Source organism: Oryctolagus cuniculus, chromosome 8 (genome assembly GCF_964237555.1).
Source record: "Oryctolagus cuniculus chromosome 8, mOryCun1.1, whole genome shotgun sequence".
Lineage (NCBI taxonomy): Eukaryota > Metazoa > Chordata > Mammalia > Lagomorpha > Leporidae > Oryctolagus > Oryctolagus cuniculus.
Window position 1 is genome coordinate 91,621,116 of NC_091439.1, and position 24,559 is coordinate 91,645,674.

Consider the following 24,559-nt stretch of genomic DNA (forward strand, 5'->3'; position numbering starts at 1 on the left):
AATAAAAATACCAATCACAATATTCTCAGATCTATCAAAAAACCATGCTGAAATTCATATGGAAACACAAGAGACCCTGAATAGCTAAAGCAAGCTTACACATCAAAAACAAAGCCAAGGTATCACAATACCAGATTTCAAGAATTACTACAGGACAGTTATAATCAAAATAGCCTGGTACTGGCTATACACACACACACACACACACACACACACATACACACACACCAGTGGAACAGAATAGAAACTCCAGAAATCAATCTACACATCTACAACCAGCTTACCTTTGACAAAGGAGCTAAAGTCAATCTCTGGAGCAAGGACAGTCTCTTCAACAAAGAGTACTGGGGAAACTAGATTTCTGCATGCAGAAGTATGAAGCAAGACCCCCTAACACCTTAAACAAAAATCCACTCAAAATGGATCAAAAACCTAAATCTGCAAGCTGATACCATCAAATTATTAGAGAACACTGGAGAAACCCTGCAAGACATTGGCATACACATAGCCTTCTTGGATAGGATCTAGAAGGACAGGCAATCAAAACCAAAATTGACAAAGGGGATTACATCAAATTGAAAAGCTTCTGCACTACAAAAGAAACACTCACCAAAGTGAAGAGGCAATTGACAGGATGGTAGAAAATATTTGCAAACTAGGCAAGTGATAAAGGATTAATATCCAGAATATTTAAAGAGCTCAAGGAACTCAACAACAACAAAGCAAATAATCCAGTGAAGAAAAAGGCAAAGTACTTCAATAGACATTTTTAAAAGGAGGAAATCCAAATGGCCTACAGTTACATGAAAAAATGCTACGGATTACCAGCCATCAGGGAAATTGAAATCAAAATCACGAAGAGGTTTCACCTCACCCCAGTTAGAATGGCTTTCATACAGAAATCAAAAATAACAAATGCTGGTGAGAAAGTGGGGTGGAGGGGAGGCACACTAATACAATGTTTGTGGAAATGTAAACTAGTCCAGCCTCTGTGGAAGACAGTAAACAGATACCTCAGAAATCTAAATGTAGACCTACCATATAGCCCAGCCATCTCACTCTTAGGAATTTACCTAAATGAAATAAAATCAGCATATGAAAGGGTGATTTGTGTGCTCAATTCATATCCTTTAAATCCTCTTAAACTAAATATACTATACATCAAATCTCATACTATAACATGAATTTATTTATAGCAAAATTCCAGTGCAATTTAAGGTTGTGAATAATATAACTTACTTTTCATTACTTCAGTTTAAAAAGAATGTCAATGATTCTCATACTAATTTTCTTCAACTTCCACACATACATTCTCCACAAAAGACCTAACTTTTAGTGGGGTATCAGTTTAACACACGTAACTCAATAAAAGCAAAAAGCCAACATAGTGGTCACTTGAAAAACAAAGATTAAACATGAAAAACAGACATCTTTCTCATCTTGACAAAATGATCATTATTGATATCAACAGAACCTACACAGGGGTAGGGAAGACAGGGGTAGGGAAGCATCTACGTTTGATAGTTTATATTTCACCCTAGTTTTGGGACCAGCTGTAGGACAAACAGCTTGGCTGTGTGACTACAGACACACAATTACATATTAGTATTTCCAACTCTGACCAAAGCTGCACATCTTCTGAACATATATGGGGATTTAGTCTGTAATAGGCCCTGTACCATTAAATAGGACAGAGTTCTATCTCATTCCTTTGCTTTCTACCCAAATGAGGTGCAAGGAAAGTGTCTGAATATTCTGTTTAATCCTTATGCAAACTTAACCTCCAATATTAGAATTATAATTCTAATTTGGAATTTCCTTTACTCAAGACATTGTCCTAATTGTGAAAGATAAACTCCTATTTCCAATCAAGGAACAATACGGAAGTGGGATTTATTAATCAACTTCTAGAAAACGGAGGTATAACTGACTAGAATCATTTAATTTGTTCATTTGCTTATTGTTTCATTTGTCCATCATAACAATGCTATAAGATATGTCCTCTACATAGTCAATCTATCAAAATGACTAAGAAGTTCCATTTCTTTTGTAAAACATGCAGGCTGATGTCTAGGCTTGTTGAACATATACAGGAATAGTTAATAAAGCACTCTTGATCCTATCACTTGAGTTCATGATAATGAAGAGATAATTTTTTTCTACCTCTCAATATGTATTTGCAGTTCTTTGATAGTAAATCATATAAATTAAGTAAAAATGGTATAAACAAATGACATCTAGGTATGAAAAGAAAACAGTTGCTATTTCTATGTTATTTCCAAGTAGAATATTTTGAAAAGACTCTTTGGAATGAGAAAGAATTAGTAATAGAATTAAGTACAAAACAGTTACAAAAGTTGGGAGACAGCCAGCACTGCAGCTCACTAGGCCAATCCTCCACCTGTGGCACCGGTACCCCGGGTTCTAGTCCCGGTTGGGGCGACAGATTCTGTCCCGGTTGCTCCTCTTCCAGTCCAGCTCTCTGCTGTGGCCCAGGAAGGAGACCAGGAGGAGGTGCCTGGCTCCTGGCTTCGGATTGGTGCAGCGCGCCAGCCATAGCGGCCATTTAGGGGGTGAACCAATGGAAAAAGGAAGACCTTTCTCTCTGTCTCTTTCTCTCTCACTGTCTAACTCTGCCTGTCAAACAAAAAAAAGTTGGGAGACATTTAAAACCTCTAGATGAATTTCATTCAAACTGAAAATTACAGACAGTGATGTGTACATATTATCAATGTCATAAGATGATACATAATTCCAACCAGTGGGTTCCAAAAAAAAGAAAACCTTTAGACCTGTATAAAACTGAGCATCTAAATGCATTATGTTATACCACATGTTACAGTACACATGTACTGTATTATTTTCTACTTTAATCGACTCTATTAGTCAACAAACTATATGTTCCAAAATAAATTAGATAAAATGTCAATTTTCAATCCTATTTTACACTGAGAAAAATGACTCATAAAGTTAAGTGAGAGGGGGCTGGCACTGTGGTGCAGCAAGTGAACACCCTGGCCTGAGGCACCAGCATCCCATATGGGGCTGGTTCGAGACCCAGATGCTCCACTTCCATCCAGCTGCCCATGCTCCCTCCTGCCCATGCTCCTACTTTTCTTCCTCCCCACTCTCCTAGTCTCATTCTTATTTTTTTTACAAAGGTCTATTTTCATTTAACTTTATACTCATAAGATTAACCCTATACTAACTAAAGAGTTCAATATAGTATTAAAAAAAACTGACAAAAACACTGGTCCTCAACAGTCAAGACAAGGGCTGTTCAAAATCATCACATTTCAAAGTCTCAAGTTCACTCCTATTCTCAAAGGGGATAAAAAAAAAAAAAACTGAAGGTGAATATCTGGGTTCTGGGGTGGGAGTTTGATGCTGCTTGGGACATCTGAACCCTCTATCAGAGTGCTTGCATTTCCAGTCCTGACTCCCCTCCAGATTTTAACTTCCTGCTAATGTGCATCCTGGCAGGCAGGGGTAACAACTTAGGTCACTGGGTTCCTGCCACCCACACCACCTACGTTGGAGATCCCCATTTAATTCCTGGCTCCTGGCCTGGCCCAGGCCAGCTGTTATGGGCATTTGGGGAGTGAAGCAGTGGATGGGAGATCTGTGTCCATCTGTCCATGTCTGTATTTCTGCTTTTCAGACAAATAAAAAATACATGAATAAAATGGAGTATTTAAAAGTCAAGCTCTGGAATGAGACAGCCTGGGTTTGGATCTTAGCTCTACCATTTACTATCAGGTAATATTGAACAATTCATTTAAGCTCCCTGTGTCTGTCTCCTTATCTGTAAAATGAAGAAGACAATTCCGACCACATAAGGGCATTTTGAAGGTTAAACAAAGTATTCCATATTAAGGAGTACCTACCACATAGTAAGCACACATTACTCACTGGCTAACACTGATACAATGTGGGTGAGGGTGCTAGCACAATGGTCAATAGGATTGGCACAGGCCAGTCTGGCCAGACCCAAATCCCAGCTCCATTACCTTGCAACTCTGCTACTAAAGTACAAGTCATTTAATGTCTCTGTGGCTCAAATTTCTCATCAGGAAAATATACACAATGCCACAGGATTACTGCACAATGATTACTGCATTGATTTAATATGTTAGTAAATATAACGTGCCTGGCATAATAAATGCTTAATGTAATAAATGTGAGCCACTATTATTTTGTATATAATTGGCTTTTTGGTTAGATAGCAAACTATCCTTTCTCAGAGCATTCAGTTATTTGCTTTTACTATAATCCCTTCTCTGAAATGAATGCAGGATTCAAGTAAGTTGGTCTTCAGGACAAATAGATCACCACTGCCATCTGGTGGCAAATTGCTAACACATTCATCAAATGAGAAATGTTTCTCATCACACAGATATAAATTTGATTTTAAAGCAAACTAAATCTAATGTAGCTATAAATATATGACATATTAAATAGAATATAGTTTAAATTAATATTTTAAAAATTAATATTAAAATAGTTAACATTTTAATATTTTTACTGAAAAAATTATCTCTTGTGTTATAAATGTTTTGATATATAAATATGTATTATAGGATGGCTATCAAGCTAATTAACAGCATATAAAATATTTTTATGTAGTAAGAACATTTAAAATATACTTTATTAGCAATTTTCAAGTAACTTTACAATATGTATTAACTGGAGTCATCATGTTATATAATAGATCTCAGAACTTAAGTAATGCTAACTGAAATTTTGTACCCTTTGACCAGTGATCTCACAATCCTTGCCATCCACAAGTCCCCAGGCCCTGGTAGTCATCATTATGCTCTAAGTCTCTATGAACTTGACTTTTTAACATTCTACATGTAAGTGAGATCAGATGATACTTGTCTTTCTGTATCTGGCTTATTTCACTTAGCATAATGTATTCCAGGTTAATCACTGTTGGCATAACTGACAGAATTTCACTCTTTTTAAAAGCTGAACAGTAAGCCATCGTGCATACAGACCATATTTTCTTTATTCATTTCTTCTTGAGCACTTAAGTTGATTCAATATCTTGGATATTGAGAGTATGCTACAATGAACATGACTACAGACATTCCTTCAATATACTGGTTACATTTCTTTTAGATATATGCCCAGAAGTGGGATTTCTAGACAAATCATATGGCAATTCTATTTAAAATCTGAAGAACCTCCATATTTTTTCCATAATGGATATAAAACAATAATGTATAAGGACCCTTTTTCTCCACACTCATGCCAGCATTTGTTATCTTTCATATCCTTGAATATATTCACCATAACAGATATGATATGATATCTCATTGTGGTTTTAATTTGCTATACTCTAATGATTAGGATTGTTCAGCATTTTGTTTTATATACTTGCTGGCCATTCGCAGATCTTCTTTTGAGAAATATTTTTTCAGTTTTCTGCCCGTTTTTAGTCAGGTTATTTGTTTTCTTGCTATTGAGCTGTTTGAGTTCCTTATACAATTTAGATATTAATCTCTCATCAGATGCATACTTTGCAAAGGTTTTCTCGCATTCTGCAGGTTGTCCCTTCATTCAGTTGAGTGTTTACTGCAAATAAGCTTTTTAGTTTGATTCATTTGTCTTTTTTTGTTTTTTGTTGCCAGTTCTTTTGGGATTACACCTAAAAATTCTTTGCAGGTTTTCCAAACCAAGTTTTCCCCATTTTTTCCCAAGGTTTTCCCCTGATTTTTGCCCAATTAGTAGTTTGCAGGTCTGCATGTAAGTCTTTCATCTATTTTGAGCTGGTTATTTTTGTGGAGTGAGAAAAAAGTCTAATTTCAGTCTTCTACATGTGGATATCTAGTTTTGCCATCAGCATCTATTGACAAAATTGTCCTTTCCCCATGTGTGTTCTTGTCACCTTTGTCGAATATCAGTTGACCTTAAGCGTATGGGCTTATTCCTGGGTACTCTATTCTATTCCATTTTTCAATATGTCTATTTGTGTTGGTACCATGCTGTTTTAGTTTCTATAGTTTTAAGTAGATTTTGGAATAGTATTACACTTCTATCTTTGTTCTTTTTGCTCAGTTTTTGCTTTAGCTATTCATAGCCTTTTGTGGTTCCACGTGAATTTTAGGATTGTTTTTCCTATTTCTGGGAAAATACCATTAGAATTGGGAGTGGAATTACAGTGAATCCTTAGATCACTTAGGATAGTATGGACATTTTAAGAATTAATATTGTGACATGTTTTATATAACAGTTTGAATGTCATAAAAATATAAATGGGAGAAATTTCCAAAAGAGAAAACTAAGATTGTTGGGAAAATACAGTATCAAAAAAAGAGATTATTTTTGCATGAGCCAAACAGTTGCCAAATACTGTTAAATTTTTGGACAGATTCGTGATGTTCATAAGCTCTTGATCTTCTCTAGACCTTACTTTCCTGTGAAATGAAATCAGAGTGCTGCATTTGTTGAATTATTTTTCTAGTCTTAGAACTAAGTGATATATCACTACTGATTTTAACATGATGATTCTATTGTATTGTTTGTCAGAACATTTTTCTGAGGGGTGTGACACCTTGATAACTTCTAAGATCCTTTCCAAATTATTGGGGTTCTTTTAGTGCAGCTACATTGTAGGAAAATGAATTTTTCAAATATAGAAAGGTAAAAAAGCAATAACATAGAGTAAGACATTAAGTCATATTATCAAATAAAAAATTTAAATATTAAATAAAGAAGCCTGATAATAGCCTTATACAGCTTTATTTTCTGCTTGTCCTATAAGTTTCATTGACCACACCTTACAGAACTCAAAATTGCATAAAACTACTATAACCTACACTATATTGGCAGTCCTAGCCTTGCACAGGTCAAATATGCATGAATTTCAAAATCACAGTTTAGTCAAATAACACCAGTCCTCCAACCACACAGTACATATGTCAGCTACCATGCTGTGTTAACAGTGAGCAGTTAAATAAGAACTGTTGGCTCCTTGGTCCACAAGTCACTATGTAACTAACAGAGGAGCATGATGATCAGTGACCACTCATACTACCTCTCTCAAATATTGTCAATGATTGGTCACTGCACGCTTGTTATTCAGTCCACACACAGATAGCTTAGTGTGCTATACCCACATCTCCCAGGCAGATAAACCCACATGACATTTTACACAAGTAGACACTCAACAGAGGGGATTAGTCTACAAAGATGAAAATATATTAAAGAAACAAAATGTGACAATGCTGGCAGTAAACTGCATATGGGAAGATTCAAAAACAATGACAGCAAAACAAATACAGAGGAAATGAGGCCAAAATGAAGTGAAGGTAGGAACCATGCTTTTAAAAAGCCTGATAAACATATAAAATAAGATAAAGTCATTTTAACAGATTTGAGTTGAATGTAAATGGAGTTGTGCAACAAGAACTGACTGAGGAATGTTGACACTCCATCCCTGGAGAGAGAAGATAAGCAGAGAAAATGATCCACATCACCAAAGAAAGGAATGGTGATGAAAAGGAAGACAATGCCCCAGAGGAAGTGACATGTGCATAAAATTTCACATTAAAGGAACTCTCAGAGATAGTTTGTGACATTGAAAGTACAAAGAGCAAAATGCTGGAGACTGATTCAGAGACAGAAAACAGTCTGATAATTCAATCTTCCAAGGCATGGAAAAGAAGCTTGTTCCACATTGTATGTTCTATATTGTAGGAAAGGTTTTTTTTTGTTTTGTTTTGTTTTGTTTTTTGGACAGGCAGAGTTAGACAGTGAGAGACAGCGAGAGAGAGAGAGAAAGGTCTTCCTTTCTGTTGGTTCACCCCCCAAATGCCCACTGTGGCTGGCGCACTGCGCCGATCTGAAGCCAGGAGCCAGGTGCTTCCTCCTGGTCTCCCATGCGTGTGCAAGGCCCAAGGACTTGGGCCATCCTCCACTGCACTCCCGGGCCACAGCAGAGAGTTGGACTGGAAGAGGAGCAACCATGACAGAACCAGCGCCCAAACTAGGACTAGAACCTGGGGTGCCAGCGCCGCAGGTGGAGAATTAGCCAAGTGAGCCATGGCGCCGGCCTGTAGGAAAGTTTTAATGCTTTCACAACAACTGCTAAATGTCACAGAAAAAATATTTCTCCATTGATTATTAAGTTGATTTTCTGTGGATTTAGCTTGCACAGTCAATCTTATGATGCTGCACTACTGTACAAAGCAAGGGGTGTATTTATTGATGAGGACTAAAGATTTTTCAGTTTTTCATCACTGTCAATATAAAGCATTAAAAAACCAACACCTACTAAGCCCGCTATTAGTATAATGCTAATCCCCTTCTGAACATATTTTATATATTTCTGGCAGTGTCATGATACCATGTTTAAAATGCCCTTTTTCCTGACCAAAAGAGAGATACAGAAGAGCATCAAGTACCTGGTAGTGGTAACTGAACTAATATACCACTGACTCTTGGGTCCATGTTCAATTGATCAGTTATATCCAAGAGTTCTTCTTGAGAAACATCCTTAGGTTTTAGAATGAGCTCACTACAGATACCTGGAAGAAAAATAAACAGAGAAAAAGTTACCTGGCTAGTCAAGATGTGGTTTTACATTACAGGTGTCTTACACAGTGTCAGACTGGTTGCCCATGCTTCGGTCACACTGGAAAGAAAGACCGTTCTGCGAAGGTGATGACCCATGTACCATCGGAAGGATTTCTCCACTAGCACAGGTGTCTTTTGTGCCTCACGTGCATTCTTTGGCCCAGCACCCTACTTGACAATTTGAACTAATTTGAGATAAGCTACAGTTCGTAGATTTGAATACCCCAAAGATACCTCTACTACCACCACTATTAGGCCAAGTTCAGCAAATAAACCAGCCAGATTTATTATTTGACTAAAATAGATGCAATAAAAATAGACCCTTTCAATGTAATATATTCTTCTCACATCTTATCACTGGATAGGAAATTATATTGAATTGATTCAAGAAGAAATTTGTAGAAAAATACTAAGAAATTAACAATCTTTGTTCATTGAATAATACCTCATGAGTAATAATATATAATTTGAATAGCACTTATTTGATCATTATTACTTCATAATTACCATAATCACATTTTTATGTAGAAACATAAATTTAGTAACAATTACAACGAAAATGAATACCTACCTACAGCAGAAGCAGCTCTTATCTTATTTCTGACATACGTATGGCTTGCTGGGTTATTCCCCACTAAAATTATACTGAGGTGAGGTCTTCGGTTTCCAAGGGCAACCCAGGATTCCACATCTTGCCGTATTTCTTTCTGGATTTGTTTTGCCATTTCAGTTCCTGAGATAATAACAGCTTCATGTCTATGGAAAATAAACAGCAAAGGTAATACTAAAGAGAGCATCAGAAACATTCACCTGCATAAATTAAGGCACAAGACAAAACATCTATGATTCTTCAATTGAGTATCCCAAATTTGATTTTTCCAACTATATTTGACACTCTCCCTTCAGGTTCATAAATGTATTCCTAATTTTCTGAAGGATCTCAACTTTGTTTATCTCTATATTACAATCTATTCACTATAGAGAGAATACTCCAGCCTCGCCTTTCTCCAAAATTCATGTGTTATGGTATCAGAAGGTGGCACCTTTGGGAGGTGATTAGGTCAGGCGATGCAGCCTTCATAAGTGGGATTAATGCTCTTATATGAGATACTCCAGAGAGTATCTCCTCTACCACATGAAGACACAGAAGATGATCAACAGTGAACCAAGCAGGCCCTCAATCACACTGAATTTGCTCCTGCCTTGATCCTATAATTCCCAGTATTCAGAACTATGAGAAGAGAATTTCTGTTTGATAAGCCACTCACTCTAGTATTCTGTTATAGCAACTGATCACCATCTCTATATGCACTCATATACACATACATATCTATTTAAATTATCACACTATTCACAATCGATATTACAATATTAGCCATATTAAAAGCACTGCTGTTTTTCTGAAGAGGGAGATCAACGTAGCCAAGTCAAAGCTAGCACTCATCTTAAAAGCTGTAATCCTTGTTGTATCTACTCTTATATGGTCCTCACAGAATTGTAACCCTAAGGGTAAATCAGTTTGCTCTTTGTGAGTATATCCTATATGAGACTCTGAAGTTACAAACTCCATACTAACTCTTTTTAAAAAAAATTTTTTTTTTTTGACAGGCAGAGTTAGACAGTGAGAGAAAGAGACAGAGAGAAAGGTCTTCCTTCCGTTGGTTCACCCCCCAAATAGCCGCTATGGCCGGTGCTGTGCCGATCTGAAGCCAGGAGCCAGACGCTTCCTCCAGGTCTCCCATGCGGGTGCAGGGCCCAAGCGCTTGGGCCATCCTCCACTGCCTTCTGGGGCCACAGCAGAGAACTGGACTGGAAGAAGAGCAACCGAGACAGAACCGGCGCCCCAACCGGGACTAGAACCTGGAGTGTCGGCGCCACAGGTGGAGGATTAGCCTAGTGAGCCGTGGCGCCGGCCTATACTAAGTCTTTAAGTCAAGAAAAAGTTTCAGTTCACAACCCCAGATCAATTCCATGGCAACAGTTACCAGTCTTGCCATGTTTGTCATTGATTGTGGCAGGGAATTGCTCAGTAAACAAATGATTCAGTTGCTCCCCCACACTACAGCAACATATCTAACTTTAAAAAGTTTAGGGGCCAGCGCTGTGGTAAAGCTGCTGCCTGCAGTGCCAGATCCCACATGGACGAAGGTTCAAGGCCTGGCAGCTTCATTTCCAATCTAGTTCTTTGCTATGGCCTGGCAAAGTATTAGAAGATGGCCCAAGTGTGTGGGCCCCTGCACCTGTGTGGGAGACCTGGAAGAAGCTCCCAGCTCCTAGCTTCGGATTGGTAAAGCTCTGGCCACTGCAGCCATTTGGGGAGCAAAACAGCAGATGGAAGACCTCTCTCTCTCTGCCTCTGTTTCTCTGTAACTTTGCCTTTCAAATAAATAAATCTTTAAAAAAATATTTCTTTTATACAGAATAATTCCTAGCAGTTTATACAAACTTAAGTAGGTAAGAAGTGCTATACTTTGATAGAAGACACAATCTAACCCTGGGAAGCTACTAAAAATATACTATATAGGAAGGCTTTTCTGCTCTCTCTGATGTCAAACTTAGAGGCAGTGAATTATGTTGTTCTTAATGCATTTTTTTGTTAAAGTACCTAATAAAAATAGAAGATGGCTGCTGCTTCCTGCTGCCCTGTCCTTTCCCTACTGAAGGGGTTGGTGAAAGCATGATATGTACCACATGTTTACACAGAACACCAATTGTGGGTCAATAAATATTGTGAAGAAGAACACAAGGATAAAGCAGAAGACAAAAGGCTGGAAAGGCAGTCCTTAAAGCACATTAATTCTTTCCAGTAGCTGTAAACTTTTTATTTTCTAATTGGAGCAGGCACTATATGTATCAGTCAAGTCTAAATGCAAACTTGCTGTCCCTTCCAGGTAACTCAACTGCCCTTTCCAACAGGCTTCTGTACATTTAGGTAGAACCCAATCAAGAATATTTCATTTCAGCCTGGCACCAGGGAACAATGGCACTCATCCAGGCTCATGCAATTCAGATGTATGGTTTATGTGTACATACATCAAAATTGCCTGGGAAGATTGCTGAACTTGCTATACTCCTAGATTCTATACTGTGTAGGTACATAACTATACACATGATTTAGGCTCTCTAGGGGCTGAAGCTTGGAAACCTGCCTAACAATTTTCCACTGGAGGCTCTCATACAAGGCCACGTATTTGAAAACCACTTCTTCGGTTCAACACAAGAATGGATCTTGACAATCTTGCTCCACTGCTTTATTTTGTAACAGGAATTTAAATGACAGAATAAACTGCACATACCTAAAGTATGCAATGTGAAATTTTTGATACATATGCTTGGGAAACCACCACAACAATCCAGAAAATACACATACCCATCATCCCAAAAACTTTCCCAGTGCCTCTTTGTAATCTCACTACTCTACCTCTATGAAAAAAAAAAAAAATTGCCCACTTTCATGAAAATTACAATTAGTTGAAAACACAAACAAATTGCTTTTATAAGTAAATATTTAATATATGACACTGAAGAGAAAGGAAACATCTCAGGTATAAAATTATTTTATATAGGTTGGTTAACATGTCATTTTTCCGTTAAGTCGGTTGACATCAGAGCAGAAGTAAAAGGAGCAAGTAAGTGTGAATTTTTTAAGAGAAAAGTTCCAGGCCAACAGAAGTATACAGCAAGGACTAAGGCCTTTAGGCAGGAGTAGTCTGGTACATTTGAGTGATGGCAAGGAGACCAGTGACTACATTGCTGGAAGGAACAAGGGACCAAGACAAGATATGAAGCCAGAGAAGTAGTCACCAGACCAAATAAGGCCCTATAGGCCTTCAAAGGGATGCTAACTTTTACTATGAGTAAAAGAAACCTCTGGGAGGTGCTGACAAGTATGGCATGACCCGACTTTCATTTTAAAAGTAATAATTGGTGAAAATATGGAGGGTAGAGTTCTGGGGGGCAAGGGGATTTCAGCTCAAAGGCTAGCATGGTATCGAAGCAAGAGATAATGGTAACTTTGGCAAGTCACTGGCAGTGGAGGTGTCAATTAGGATGATGCTGCCTTGTGGGGCTGGCACAAGGCAAAGCAGGTAAAGCCACTGCCTGTGACACTAGCATCCCATATGGGCACTGGTTTGTGTTCTGGCTTTTCCATTTCTGAACCAGCTGCCTGCTAAAGCCATGGGAATGACAGCAGATGACCCAAGTGTTTGAGGCCCTGCCACACATGTGGGAAATCCAGATGAAGCACCTGGCTCCTGGCTTCAGCCTGGCCTAGCACTGGTCATTGCAGCCATCTGGGGGAGTGAACCAGGGGACAGAAGACATGCTCTCTCCCCCTCCCTCCCTCTCCTCTCTTTTAAATAAACAAATCTTTTTTCAAAAGTCTGTTTTGAGGGTAGTGTTTTTGAGATTTATTGACATCCGGTATTGGATTTGAATTACTGTGAAGTCAACAATGACTCCAAAATTATGACTTGAGAAATTAGGAAAAGTGAATTTAAATGAAAATCATCTGTGGCTTGCAGGCCTCTACATGAACTTCCGTAGCCAGATTGCTAAAGAACACTCTGCTCACGTGCCCCACTGTGGGGAGCAACCCGGACTAGACTAAGTTACTGGAATTAAGACTTATTCTATGCATCTGCTCTCCCACAATATGGCGCTGGGAGAGGAGAAAACAGCTTCTACGCAGCTGCCTCTTGCCAACTTGAGTGATGACCTCCAGGAGCTGATCCTGCTCCTGATTGGAGGAGAGCAGCGTACTCGGCGTGTGGGCAGCCGAGTTGGGATTGGTGGAAGAGGACTATAAAGGAGGAGAGAGACAACATGCACCAGGAACATCTAAGGGGAACATCTATCTGAAGGAACACCTGTGCAGCCCCCGAGAGAGCCGGCCGGCGGTGTGCCGCTCCCCCGCGGAAGTGGGGAAAGTGGCCAGGGGGAACTGCCCTTCCACGGAGGTGGAAGGGACGGTAGCCAACCCGGGAAGAACCAGCAGGAAACCCGGGGAGGGCCGAGCAGACGAAAGAACAGCGCAGGGTCCTGTGTCGTTCCTCCACAAAGACGGGGAGCGACACCCCACAATACATACCAGCAATATTTTCATTCATCAACATTGCTATGTTCTGACTTCTGGGCCTTCACAGATACTATTATCTTTGTCAGAAATACTTCCTTCTCTTTCTCACCTCCCCAACTTCCTACCAAGTCTGTCTCACATACTACTCAAGTTTCAGCTTGGAAAATACTCTGGGAACTGCTTCCTGACCCCTAAAACCTGGGGGAACTGTCTTGGCTATAAGGTTTCACAGCATCCTCTTCCTACCTTCATAATATCTTACCTTCTTATTGAAATGACTCTATTTTTCACTAGACTCTATGCTGATCTACTTTTTGATACTGTCAAACTTTTAAACTTTCATTAATTAGCTAAATGCCATTTCATTGTGGTTTTGATATACGTTTCCCTAATTATTAGTGTCTGGACCTCTTAGAGGGCTACTGGCCATTTGAAGTCCTTGTATCTTATGCCAATTTATCTCTTTTAACCACTTGTCTACGTCTGATTTTGGTATTTATTTGGAAGTTAATATTTAGTAATAATCTGGCAGTCACTTTTCAGGATTTATATTTGAGTTCAGTATTCACTTTTCTCCCAGCTCATTAAGGTGTAATTGGTGAATAAAAATTATCTGTATTCATGGGATAAAATATGACACTCTGATACATATATATGGATATATAGTGAAATAATTAAATGAAGTGAGTTAACATATTCAACACATCAAAAACATATATATATTTAAGGGGTAATATGTGATATCTCATTACATGTGTACATTATATATCAATTAGGATACGTATTTTTATCCTTTCAAACATTCAATGTCTCCATAGTGAACACTTCCCAAAGCCTATCTTCTAGATATTTTTGAGAGAAAAATATAGTGCATTATCTATAGTCACCCTATTGTGCAATAGAATACAAAAAATGATACTCCCAGCAAACCAGAACCTGGTATTTACCAATCAGCCTTTCCTTGTTCCTTCCTCTCCTCTTACCTTCCTAGCCTCTGGTTACCACCATTGCTTTTACCTTATACAAGATCACCTATATTTTTTAAGACTCTACATTTGAGTAAGATCATGTGGTACTGTCTTTCTGTGCTTGACTTATTTCTCTTAACATAATGATCTCTAGTTTCATCTACATTGCCGCAAATAACAAGATTCAATCCTTTTGAACTGTGTAATATTCTATCATGTATATGTACCCATTTTCTTTATCCATTCATTGGCGGATAGACATGTTAATTCTTGATTACTGTGAATGGCACTGCAAAAAATATGAGAATACAAATATCTCAACAGATGGATTTCATTTTCTTTGGATGTATACCCAGGAGTGGAGTGGAATTGCTGGATCATTTGGCAGCTCTTAAAGTTTTGTGAGGAATCTCCAAGTGTTTTCCAGAAAGGCTGTACTAATTTACATCCCCACCAACAGTGTGCAAGGGTTTCTTTTTCTCTACATCCTTGCCAACACTTGCTATATCTTCTTTTTGTAACAGCCAATCTTACTAGAGTGAGGTGATATCTCATTGAGGTTTTGATTTGCATTCCCCTGATGATTAGTGATGTTGAAAATTTTTTCAGGTATCCATTTCTATCTTCTTTTGAGAAATATCTGTTCACATCTACTGCTGATTTTTAAACTGCTTTTGTTTTTTGCTACTGAGTTGAATTCCTTTTATATTCTGAATATTGCTAGATGTGCACCTTCAAAATATTTTCTTCCATTCTGTAGGTTGTTTCTTACCTCTGATAACTGTTTTCTTTGGCTGTTCATGTTTTTTAGTTTGATGCAATCCCATTTGTCTATTTTTCCTTTGGTTTCCTATGTTCTGGGGGTCATATCCCCAAGAAATCTTTGCCTAGATCAAGGTGAAGGATATGTTCCCCTACACTTTCTTCTAGGAATTCTATGGTTTAAAGCCTTAAGATTCACGTTTGTTGTGTGAAATATAAGGCGAGTCTACAGGTAGGAGTTTGGCAAAAGTTAGGCTGCCACCTGGGATGTCTACTTGCCATATCAGACAACAAAGTCTCTCATCTATTGGTTAACTTGCTAAATGACCATAACAGCTGGGGCCAGGAAAGGCAAAAGTCAGGAGCAGGAACTCAAAGCTGGTCTCCCATACAAGGTAGCAACACAATGAATTGGGCCAATACCTGCTACCTCAGAGCACGTGTATTATCAACTCAAAGCTGGTTTACCATACAAGCTAGCAACACAATGAATTGGGTCATTACCTACTACCTCAGAGCACGTGTATTATCAAGAAGTTAGATGGGTACTGGAGCCAGGTCTTGAAATCAGGCACTCCAATATAGGATGCAGTGTATCAAGAGGTGCTTGGTGACCTGTCCTGTTAAGTAAGCATTCTTCTCCTTCTCTCTGCTCTGATACTGAAAACTCATATTGGTTCACTTGATGATGTTCTTTATGTACCACATGCTTTTGCCTTTTCTTTTTATTCCTCTAAGTAAATTCAAATGACCAGTCTTCGAGCTCATTCCTTCTTTCTTCTGCTTGAAGTGTCTGCTGTTGAGAATGTCTATGGATATTTCCAGTTCCATTAGTGAGTTCTTTAGCTCCAGGGTGAGCTTGGAAGTTGGGTCCATAGGGGCATGCTTCAGTTCCAGGATAGTAGAGGCTGGTCTGGAACCTGAGTCAAAAGGATAAAGCCTGCCACCAGAGTCCACTGGAGCTTGTATAACTATGGGTCCAGTCAACTAATGCTTGGTTCCATGATACCTGGCACTGAAGTGGGCCTAAAGGCTGGTTCTGCTGGTACTGGCTTGGAGTTTGGGGCTGCAGTGGCCCCACTGATATTAGACGATGGCCTGAACTCTTGGACTATAGGAGACAGCCAGTTTCTGGGGCCAGGATTATGCCTCGGGATGGTAGACAGTATAGGGTCTAGAACCATGTGGGCCAGCTTTGAACACAGAATGAACTGAAGAGTGAATCTGAAGAGACCAACCTAGAGCATAGAGCTGCAGGGGCTGGCCTAGCACTAGGTTCACTGGAGCACACCTGCTACTAGAGTCTGAAGTGAAGATACTTTAAAAAATTTATTTATTTGAAAGTCAGAGTTACACAGAGAGAGAGGAGAGACAGAGAGGTCCCCCATCCGATAGTTCACTCCCCAATTGGCCACAACGGCCAGGACTGCACTGATCTGAATCCAGGAGCCAGGAGCCTCCTCCAGGTCTTCCATGCGGGTGCAGGGGCCCAAGCACATGGGCCATCTTGTGCTTTCCCAAGCCATAGCAGAGCTGGATCGGAAGTGGAGCAGCTGGGTCTCAAACTGGCGCCCATATGGGATGCTGGCGCTTCAAGCCACGGCGTTAACCTACTATGCCACAGCACTAGCATGAAGATACTTATGAGCTGTGCTACCGGAGCAGGGAAGAGGTCACACATGTAATGTGAAACCATCCTTCCCATCCTCTCCATCTTTTCTTACTTCTGAGCAATAGTCTAGCACTTCATTTCCTCACTTGCATCCCTTAGCTCTTACAAAGGTATTATCATGCATGGATAGTTGTTCATATTGATGAACCTCCAAGGGGATGAGGGGTGGAAAGTCCTATCCTACCCTCCTGCCGACGTCGCTCCTCTACACATTTCGAATGCTGCTTTGTCGTCAGTTCGGAGACAAATATCACAGGAATGTGGCATGACTTTTCACATTGTATGGTTACTTTTGATGAAAACATTTAATTCTAACCTAAAATTCATTCACTTTTGCCTCTAGAAGTTGAACTTATTTGTCTTGAGAAAATCTTCATTAACAAAATTTGTCACAGAACACAACTGGACTCAAACTTGTTACGAAAGACTGGCCACAGAACTCCCTGGAACTTTCTGACACTATTAGGTATAAAAGAGAAACAATGGGGGCCAGCACTGAGTTGTTCCATCTGCAGTGCCAGCATCCCATATAGGTGCCAGTTTGAGTCCTGGCTGCTCCTCTTCTGATCCCAGCTTTCTGCTACGGCCAGGGAAAGTAGTGGAAGAAGGCCCAAGTGCTTGGGCCCCTGTACCACCTGGAAGACCAGGACAGAGCTCCTGGCTCCTGGCATCAGATCAGCCCAGCTAAGGCTGTTGCAGCCATTTGGGAAGTGACCCAGCAGATGGAAGACCTTTCTGTCTCTCCCTCTCTGTAACTCTACCTCTCAAATAAATAAAGCTTTAAAGAGAGAGAGAAACAACAGCTGATAACTACCGAGTTGAGTAAACAAATACACCTATATAGTAGTCCACTTTACCCTCAGGAGATATTTCCAACACCCTAGGAAATATCTGAAACCACGGAAGTACTGAACCCTAAATATTACTGGAAAACTGTTACAAAATAGTGATGAGTGTATATATTTGAGGTATCTGCATTAAATCTGTGACAAAATATTTGTGAGGGCTGGTAATGTGGCATAGTGGGAAAAGCCAGTGCTGTTTCAAGAACCGACTGTTGCACTTCTGATCCAGCTCTCTGCTACAGCCTGGGAAAGCAGTGGAAGATGGCCTAAGTTGTTGGCCTCCTGCACCCGCATGGGAAGACCTAGAGGAAGCTCCTGGCTTCTGGCTTCAGATTGCCCCAGCCAACTGGGGAGTGAATCAGTGGATGAAAGACCTCTCTCTGCTTCTGTTTCTCTGTGTAACTCTTTCAAATAAATACATAAATATTTAAAAAGAAAAGAAAATTGTGCTTTTACTAGCCATATCACAAGTAATAATGTTACTGTCTTATTTTCAATATTATTTATAATGTTAGGAAATTATAAATTTATTAGAAGTTAATGACTTCAAGTTTATGGATCTCCTGAATTCTCTTCATGAAATCCTAGGTCAAGAACATCTGGCATTAAGAGACCATGACAGGGGCCAGCGCCGTGGCTCACTTGGTTAATCCTCCGCCTATGGCGCCGGCATCCCATATGGGCACTGGGTTCTGGTCCCGGTTGCTCCTCTTCTGGTCCAGCTCTCTGCTGTGGCCCAGGAAGGCAGTGAAGGATGGCCCAAGTGCTTGGGCCCCTGCACCCGCATGGGAGACCGGGGGGAGGCACCTGGCTCCTGGCTTCGGATCAGCACAGCGCCGGCTGTAGCAGCCATTTGGGGGGTGAACCAACGGAAGGAAGACCTTTCTATCTTTCTCTCTAACTCTGCCTGTCAAATTAAAAAAAAAAAAAAAAAAAAGAGAGACCATGACAAAATAATTTCAGAGACATATATGCAAGATTAGCTTTCTTGATTCACAGAAGTTCTATGAGATTTAATAAGTATTTTCATATGAGGGAAAGGCAGCAGTGAGATAGTTCAATTACAAATTATTGGTAGAGCAGAGAACTGAGGAGAATGCAAGTTCAAACCTTGTTTTGCTAATTTATTTACTGTATTATCTTGGGAAAAGTTGCTGAAGTCTCATTTTTCCAGTCTATTAAATGGAAATAGGGCCGGCGCCGTGGCTCAATAGGCTAATCCTCCACCTTGCGGCGCCGGCACACCAGGTTCTAGTCCCGGTCAGGGCGCCGGATTCTGTCCCGGTTGCCCCTCTTCCAGGCCAGCTCTCTGCTATGGCCAGGGAGTGCAGTGGAGGATGGCCCAGGTGCTTGGGCCCTGCACCCCATGGGAGACCAGGAAAAGCACCTGGATCCTGGCTCCTGCCATCGGATCAGCGCGGTGCGCCGGCTGCAGTGGCGGCCATTGGAGGGTGAACCAACGGCAAAGGAAGACCTTTCTCTCTGTCTCTCTCTCTCACTGTCCACTCTGCCTGTCAAAAATAAAAAAAAAATAAAAAAAAATTAAATGGAAATAGTAACTGTCTACATCTTTCAGTTGTGACAATTATAAACATTCTATCTTTGTTGGCCAATTACTTGTACTGCGGCTATCCATGTGGGAGATCCAGATGGAGTTCTGGTCTACTCACTTCAGCCACTGTAGCCATTTGGGGAGTGAACCAGCTGATGCAAGATCTCTCTCTCTCTGCCCCTCTCTAACCACACCTTTCAGATAAAGAAATCTCAAACTAGGAAGAAAGAAAATGGATTATCTGAAAAAAAAAAAAAAATCAACCTACTGTTTAATAAAAGGACTCCTTAGATTTCAATAAGAACTTATTTTTAAATAATACAATTGGATTACTTAAAAGCAAGAGGACAGTGGTTGCAAGGTGAATAAAAAAAGAAGGGGGGCATTCTACTTTAAACTATGTATATGTCTTCACGTTAGAATTGTGAATCTTCAGACAACGTTTGAGTTCTAGGCATACCTTTTTTTAATGGGTGTAACTGCCGAAATCTACTCGAGTACAGATCATTAAATGAAACAAACCTGCGTAGTATGATGTTGACAAGCACATGATCTAAATTCGAGAGATTATTTCAGATTTTCTAAGAACTAGACATTGGAAAATAGCAAGATGATTAGGTAAGTCATATCCAGTTGTTTTAACATAATATGACCGTCATTAAAATGTTAGTAATAGCAACGCAGAAAATATTTTGAAATGTTAACTGCAGGAGCTGGTTAAGCCCTGAGCTCTCCTTTGGCACTACTACTAAATTTAAATTATATTCTAGTCTAACCACAAAGGTTTATACCTTGTAGATAATATGTTTTCCTAGGTCCAAATTGCACTCCTTAACAGCAAATATCATTTGTTACTAATCATTTAATTTACCTTACCCTATTACAGTTGAAATTTTACCTAAACTCTTAATCTCTTTAAACTCCCTTCCACAACACAATCATCTGTAAGCAAACTAGTTTAAAATCTTCACAGTACATGACCATGAAAAATTATCTGATGTTCTAGAGTTATTTTCTACTGTTTCATCATCTCATCAGAGTATTAGCACGAAAAAACTACAACTTCAAAGCATTTGAAGAGCAAAATTAGGGTCATTAAATAAATTGCTAAATTATTACTAAGTCTATGACTAACAAGATCTGAGATTAATATTAGTTTCTTCTTAGAATCTACTGATCCACTTTAATCAGAAAACTTGATTTTGGAGACATTACATTAGAATATAACATTTCTGAACAGCTGGACACAGACAATAAAACTAAGATAGGAAACAGCAAATGACGACACATTTAGTTTCTAAAAGTAAAATAACACAATAACTGTTTAGCAATCAAAGTCACAGCCAGGTAGCTATTATATATCACTCTGATTAAAGTATAGCATTAAGAAAGCATTATCACATTAGCCAACAGAACAGTGTGATGTGTAATTTTAAGAAAGCGCCTCTGCTACTCTTTACATCTGTATCTTGGAGGTAATCAATTTACAGGAAATTAGCTTTAGCAATGATCCTAACTGGAATCTGGGTCCTTCAAGACTCATAAAAGGATAAAAAGGTCTTTACTACAGAGATACTAATACTGAGTAAGTACTAAAGAGGACAGTTTGAAGAGCAATGAACAGTATTACCAATATGTGTCTTTATTATTAAACTTAACTATTCTAAAGGACATGAATATTTAAAGCTGACTGACAAAGTATCTTTTACTAGTTCCAAAAATGTAATTTGGGGGAAAAAAAACCTAGCCATTAAAATTATAAAGCTATGGACAAGTCAAACTGCAAAATTATAAGACCCTCAACAGCAAAATCTAAAGAAAAGTTAAACTTCCATAAAAAGCTGCATGCTGGCACACAAAAATTTTTACAAATTCAAATAATAATAGCAGGAGGGGAAAAGAGAATCTATTAAATTAATGATTTGAAGTCTCACTTTACACCAGGATAAAAATGGAAAAAAGTGCTTGTAATATCCATGTAGTTACCAAAAATATGTAATTAGGTAGGATAATCTAAAGCAGGGTTTGGGGAAGTCCCAGTGCTGCAGGATGGCTGCAATTCCACACTGAGCATGGTATCAATGGACAAGATCTGTAACCTCCCCTGACAAATGGGATAGGTGGAATATGTTACTGCCAGGCTCCATACACTGAAAAGCACCAGGCCCAAAACTCATGTGACTTTTACACCCAAGACATCATGATTTGTAAACTCTTTACACAGAATGGAAAATCGTAACTTCCAAATTCCATTACTGATTCAAAAAATTTCACTAAAAAACTATTTAAGATATTCCATTATTATGTGTCTTAGTTAGGAAAAAAAGACGTGAAACAATAATCAAAAGTATTTTTTCATCTAAGGCTCCAGACAACTAAAAAATGTGATAAGGAAACTGGAAATTTAAAATAGTCAATATCACTTGGGAAAAGTTTATCAAACTCAGAAACAATTTTCAGTAAGAATAACACAAAGTTCAAATCTTATGTCAACAGGAACGACACCAGATTTAAACCACATTCACTATGAAGAACTAGACAACTAGTGTGTCCCCACATATTAAAAAAAAAAAAAAAAAGCTGGCTGAGGATGGGGACAAGTGGGGAGGCAGACAGTGGAGACCTCTGGAAGATGGAATCTCTTCTCTCTGCTGGTCCTAGAAGAGAAAAGAGACACCAATAAGCATCAACACACTGTCGGAATTCCTCCCCATCACAGACCCACCAGTCCACAGCTGTTTCTCAGTGTTACAGCAGCTTTGCCTTCCAACATGGCATTTAATGCCAAGAGAATGTCAAGAACACCACCTTTCCTAGCTTGATTAAAAAAAAAAACTATAAAAATTACTTCTGTGGTTATAATGTGCATCAAATAAGGCTGAGAGCAGTCAGACTGAAAGTAATACTTTTTATCATCCTATGAAAAATAACTTTCCAAATAATACTTCTTATCACCCTATGAAAAATAACTTTCCAAAGCTATGGCACTCAACTATTTGAAATTATAGAGAGGCCATTAAATATAATTGAAAATATCTGAATTCTCCATGAGTGGGCATGTGTGTTTGTGTTTCTGTATATAAAGCATGTGGCTACAGCCAAATATTTATTTTCTAACTATTGCTTGTGATTCTTAGTCAATATATGCAGATCATGAAGAGGATGGAGAGATGGAGCTGTTTACATCAGAATGATGAAGGGCAATTAATCAACTTGTACAATTTGGAAAAAGGTTATCCTTGTTCAGGAAAGAAGCCCTAAAACAAATGAATCAAAAAATAATGACCTCAAATAACAATTGAGATTTACAACAGTAGACCACCCCCTCAATTCTGCAATACAAATAGATTTCTGTGGAATTTGCTTTTCCTAAGTAGTTTCAAACCAAGTGGAAAATTCTTACAGACACCACTACAGCTTACTCAACCCTAACTCTGAAGCACTGTGACTTTTCACATATCCTGGTGAAGCCCTAGTCACTGGAAGGAATGCTTAAATTCAGTCACCCACGATGAAGATCCATCTGTACACAATGGGGAGCTGACTGGGAGAATTAAGCAGCATCTGCGTTTACTTGTTACTGATTCCTTTCTTCCAGGTACTGTGTAGGCACCCGGGGCACAAACAAACAAGTAAAAGGAGTCTGACTACGCAGAACAAGCACTGAAAGTCCACTACCTGCAGCCCTTAACGTTTGAAAACACGTACTTCTAAACTCATTGGGTCTGGGGCAAGCCAACATATTTTTATCTTCTCGGGTTGGGTTTTACAACGGAGACAAAGTACACGTCGGAAGGATGAAGCGTTCCCGGGCAACACAGTGCAGATGGGTTGCAGCTGTACCTCCCGTATTTGCAAAGCGCTTGCCAGCAACGGAGCCCAAAGAGACAGTGACTCTTAGGCCCATCGCTTTAGGGAGGTTACAGAAAAAAGACTGAGGAATCGGGGCGAATATCTTAATTTTGTGAAACCGCCTGGAGTTTTAAGAGCTGGACCTTGGCAGCACCATTAACAAAAGAATTCAGAAACTCAGCCACTAGCAAGCCATGCGGACAACACCTACTCATCGAAACGCCAATATTCAAAACAAAACCAAGGGTTTGACCAAGCACACCACGTGTTTCCCAGCGCCTCAAGTGTCTTCCTAAATCACTCAGCTGCACCCGCGGCAGAGGCGGACCCTTCCGGCGCGGGAGCCGCGAGCCGCGCACGTCGATGCGCTCCGGGATGAGGCGGATGCGACCCTCGGGCCCACGTTCACGGCCAAGGTGGGCAGGCCTCGCCCAGCCCGGCCGCGCCGCTGCCCACGAGCCCGCGGCCCAGCCACCCCGGCGTTCCTACCTCACGCCGCTGCTCCGAAAGCCCCGGGACGCGGGCCCGGCCTGTCCCCGGGCCCCCGCCGGCACGCGGCCCAGGCGGCCGCCGAGCAGCGAGAGGCCGCGGGCCGGCAGCGCCATGGCAGCGGACCGCCAGCCCTAGCCCCCGGGCTCCTCCTCCGGCCGCTCGCTCAAGTCCTCACAGCAGGCTCGACTCCGCCACCGCGCGGCAGGAAGGGAGCGCGAGTCGGGGAAGCGGGCCCGCCGGCCGGGCGCCACGCGGGGTGGGGACCGTGGCGGGGAGGGGCCGAGAGGATGCCGGGCCATAGGGGGCGGGGCCAGTAGCCGAGCTCCGCGCGGGCCCGAGGGCGGGCCGTCAGGGGCGGGGCCAGTAGCCGAGCTCCGCGCGGGCCCGAGGGCGGGCCGTCAGGGGCGGGGCCAGTAGCCGAGCTCCGCGCGGGCCCGAGGGCGGGCCGTCAGGGGGCGGGGCCAGTAGCCGAGCTCCGCGCGGGCCCGAGGGCGGGCCGTCAGGGGCGGGGCCAGTAGCCGAGCTCCGCGCGGGCCCGAGGGCGGGCCGTCAGGGGCGGGGCCAGTAGCCGAGCTCCGCGCGGGCCCGAGGGCGGGCCGTCAGGGGGCGGGGCCGGGAGTTGCGGGGAAAGGCGCGCGGCTGTGGAGAGTGTCTGTGTGGCCCGGGGACTCTGCCGCCCGTAGTCCCATTGCGAAAGCGCGCGGAAGATGTTTTAACTAAACAATTCACACACCACGCCACACCTTCCCCCGA

General features: G+C 40.7%; 1 protein-coding gene across 9 annotated transcripts in view; it reads right to left on the reverse strand.

Moving 5' to 3' along the window:
- The window catches only part of MTHFD2L (methylenetetrahydrofolate dehydrogenase (NADP+ dependent) 2 like), a 151,372-nt gene extending 127,293 nt beyond the window's left edge, over positions 1-24,079 (reverse strand). For 4 of the 9 annotated variants that reach the window (XR_011378393.1, XM_051819692.2, XM_051819693.2 and 1 more), the window contains exons 1-3: positions 18,553-22,023; positions 9,155-9,339; positions 8,412-8,534 (exon numbers count right to left, since the gene is read on the reverse strand). Coding sequence is in view for 8 of the 9 variants with exons in the window: in XM_051819692.2 (XP_051675652.2) it covers positions 8,412-8,534; positions 9,155-9,339; positions 18,553-18,857 (613 nt within the window). In the remaining variant the exon portion in view is untranslated. Of the gene's footprint in view, positions 1-8,411; positions 8,535-9,154; positions 9,340-15,897; positions 22,120-23,803 lie in introns of those variants that run through there. The other 5 variants (XM_051819695.2, XM_008267752.4, XM_051819689.2 and 2 more) reach the window with 5 other exon arrangements.
- Positions 24,080-24,559: the final 480 nt, after the last annotated feature.